This window comes from Trachymyrmex septentrionalis, unplaced genomic scaffold (assembly GCF_001594115.1).
Source record: "Trachymyrmex septentrionalis isolate Tsep2-gDNA-1 unplaced genomic scaffold, Tsep1.0 scaffold9, whole genome shotgun sequence".
NCBI lineage: Eukaryota > Metazoa > Arthropoda > Insecta > Hymenoptera > Formicidae > Trachymyrmex > Trachymyrmex septentrionalis.
This window is the reverse complement of record NW_017306091.1, coordinates 804,432-808,385: the sequence shown is the minus strand read 5'-3', so window position 1 is coordinate 808,385 and position 3,954 is coordinate 804,432. Positions and strand designations below refer to the sequence as shown.

At 24.2% G+C, this 3,954-nt stretch overlaps 1 protein-coding gene across 1 annotated transcript in view; it reads right to left on the bottom strand.

Moving 5' to 3' along the window:
- Positions 1-68: 68 nt before the first annotated feature.
- Positions 69-3,954, bottom strand: part of LOC108755910 (chymotrypsin-2-like) — a 5,487-nt gene continuing 1,601 nt past the window's right edge. Inside the window, exons 2-5 of the mRNA XM_018499324.1 lie at positions 2,554-2,627; positions 1,783-2,096; positions 1,057-1,311; positions 69-215 (exon numbers count right to left, since the gene is read on the bottom strand). Of these exons, the coding sequence (XP_018354826.1) occupies positions 69-215; positions 1,057-1,311; positions 1,783-2,096; positions 2,554-2,611 (774 nt within the window). The 5' untranslated portion in view covers positions 2,612-2,627. The remainder of the gene's footprint in view (positions 216-1,056; positions 1,312-1,782; positions 2,097-2,553; positions 2,628-3,954) is intronic.

Below are 3,954 nucleotides of genomic sequence, written 5' to 3'. Positions count from 1 at the left end.
TATATATATATATATAAGTTTATAAATTGTATTATTTACATTAGCTCAATCGATATTATTAATTACTTCTAATTATCCTGCATTACTTGTTCGATAAAATCCATAAAGTGGCTTACTCTGGTAAAAACATCAGGAAAACCAAGTGCACAAGGTTTTGTCCATGAAAATATACCTATTAGTGTACAATTATGTACCAAAGGACTTCCACTATCGCCCTGCGAATAATTCTCTTTCAATTAACATTTTAATAAAATATAATTATTTATTCTTTATACTATGTATTATATACTATATATTTACACAATGTACATATACTTCAAATAATTAAATTTGTAGTATATTTATATAATAAAAAAATCATGTTTTATTTAAAAATTTAATTGTGTTGGATTTAATAGGAACAAATTAACACTAAAAAATTATATAAAAATCACTTTTTTCTTTAAAATTAAAATTAGTCTAAAAATTGCAATGTATTATTTAATAAGATGTCATAAATATCATTTTCTTGCAATGTTTCTAAGACATTCTAAGTGATAAGAAAATATTATTTCTTTCGTTATTATTTAAATCTTCAATTTCCTATACGATAAAATTATAAATAAAAAAACTTAAATATTCCAAAAGAATTTAAAATACACATATTTAGAAATTATTAATAATTACACACAAAATATTAATTTAATGCAGCAAACTATTGTACTTTATAATTACTGATTATGTTGATTCGACTGTCCAACTGTGCATCCGTCTATCCGTCCGTCCAATTGTCCGTCTGTAAGATTTCTCAAAAACGACTGTTTTTCAAATCATATTTTCGATAATAAACCTAATTCGATCCAAGTATATTATAATTATAATATATTTATATTCTATCTTTATTATATATATATTATATAAATTATATATAAGATAAATAATTTTAAATAATAATTAATTATAATTTGGAACTTGTAAAAAGGATTTCACAAGATCTTGTAAAGGTTTCCAATTGAATTTCGCGTATGTTTCAAAATGCAACAATAATATATTTTTGTAAAAAGTAATATATTTTACCTTGCAAGCGCCGATACCTTTCCTTTCGAATGTACAAATTTGGGAGTTGAGAATAGTAGTATTTTTGTAATAGGCCTGACATACGTTATTGTCGATAATTGGCACCGAAAGTTTCTGTAAGTCTCGAGATAACCAACTAAATGGATGAACACGACCCCATCCACTGATAATAGCTTTTTGTCCAATGGGTACATCGTCGTGCGTTGCTAAAGTAATTGGCGATTGAGAGGATGATATGCAAATTTTTTTAGCAAGCTAAAAATAGATATATCACAAATATGTATAAAATTTTACTAAAGAAAATTTTTCAAAAAACATATTATATTTTACACTAAATACATTTTATTTAACATAAAAATAAAAAGTGTTATCTTTAAATTTTAATGCATCATGAATACTTTACAACAATAATTTGGTTCTGACAAAAACTATTAATTTATTAGACTATTAATTAGACTATTTCAGTCTATTTATACAATCTATTAATAATCTTAAATTTATTAGACAGTTGCATATTCTTCATCAAATTAAATTTGCTCTTCGTGCGCAAATTTAATATTAAAGCTTTTTATCATAAAAAAATATCTGTATCTTTATAGTTGTAATTTTTGAAAATTAAATTAATAAAAAAAAATATCTTCAATTTTAATTTATTAAAAATTATGAATTTATCAAAGTTTATTTCCTACTTCAATTACCGAAAGACAAAAGAAAAGCATGCCTCACCATGATTACAACTAAATCGGCTGTCCAAGACTTCTCAGAGCCGTATACATAATCAGGATGACATATAACATCTTTGACAGCATGTTTTTCGCCCTCTTTTAAGTTAATGCTCCCAGTATGTACACTGAGTTCTTCAGAGGGTTCATCTATCAAGCCACATATACAATGCGCTGCACTCAAGACATGCCTATTGCTGATAAGTGCACCACTGCAGATATGCAAGTTGTAGTATCGTACAGACACTTGATAAGGAAACTCAGATTCGATGGCGGGCTGTCCACCAACCAAACGCCGTATACGAAGTGCCCGGATCCCTTTTCCAAAAATAATGCACGATTTATCACGACAATAATTGGTCACGACACATTTTATTTTAAAAAATTATTTCTAATCAATAAATTGCAAGATCCTTCAGATCTCAGATCATAGATGAGAAATTCTCTCATAAAATCTACTATTTAAGAAAACATTTTTTTTTAAGTAAATTTACAATAACTTATAAATTGTATTTTCTAACATTTCTAATAAGATTTATCTGCTATTTTAAATATACCTATATAAATAATAAATATATGTCTAATATACGTATATCTCATGATCTTAAATAAACAGCATCAATCAATAATTTATTTTAGTCCTATTTTTTCTCCTATTTCTTCTTCTTTTCCTTTTGTTTTTTCTTTTATTGTTACGTAAAATTGAATTCACATCTATATGGTTTTTCGTTCGTAAATGAAAACAAAAGAATTCTTTGATACATTTTTCACTTACCGTAATTGACATCCAATATTAAAATAATTACCAAACATAGGGTGAGATTCATCGTCATTGTTTAGAGCTAAATACTGTAAACAAATAAAATAAATAATTCGCCCAAAAAACATCTTTGCGTGAATTTATATAAGCACTCGTATATTTCTTATAATTCTTATAATTTTAAATAACTTGATTTTATTGAATAAATTATCAACAAAAAAATTTTGTTGTATTATTTTTAATTGCAATTTAGAATAATCTGTAATTTTTTCATAATTTTGTTATCATTTTAAAATATCTACGAAATATCCTTAACTAATAAGTCCACAACTCTTCGAAATAAGTTTTACCAGATATACGTGCGATCTATTGTACTTAACAACTCATAGGATCTCAGATTGTAATTTTTAATATCGGAATATCGAAATATGTATTCTGCAATTCCAAATATAATACAATAGACGATTGAAAATTTTATCTATGACAATTATTTCAGACTTTATACACGACATATCTCAGATTTTAAAACAAAGCACCTCGTTTTTTTATTATATCGAATTTAATGTATTGCTCAATTTTTATTTATTACTTCTTATTTATTATTAAAAATAATCTAAATTATGGTCAAAACGTGTGTAATTGTCAATTATTAATAATAATACATGCTCATTTTTTACACGTTATTATCCAGTGTCAGCTTTTATTGACTTGCATTAGTGACTTATAATTATGTAAGTATTATAAAATATTAAATAAGAACATATGCATGTTTTAAACGTATATTCTTCTTTTTTCTTAATGAATGATTACAAATTTCTAAATTATTCTCATTATACCTATCATCATTACAAATTTTCATCATTATCATTTCCTATCATCATTTTCAAATCTTGCGTGATTCATCATATGTAACTGTAACATGCTTACTCACGCTGGTAATCTAATACATCAAAGATCTGTAATTACATTCTGTGAATCATTGTAAGAAGAAAGATTTGTGCATATTAGTCATTTATTTTGCCCAAACTTAAAATATTTATTTTATGGAATAAAAAATGTGATTAGGTAATAAATATAATATTAAAACTCTAAAATTAAAATCTACGTAATTTCATATATATGACGTCATATATAAATAAATATAAATATAACAAGTTATTTTCTATAGTTTAGATATTTTCAGCAAAATTTCAGCAATTAATGGACAATTATTAAATGTGCAATAAAATAAAGTTATTAAATTTATTTAATAACTTGATCTTTAACAGAATGTCAATACCACGTGGTAAATATTAGAAAATACAGAAATGTTTTCATAAAATTATATTTTTAATATTTAAAATTTTAGACTTAACAATTTTTGTTTATTATTATCAATGATTAGACTATAATGTTAATTATAGTAATTTTTATAAT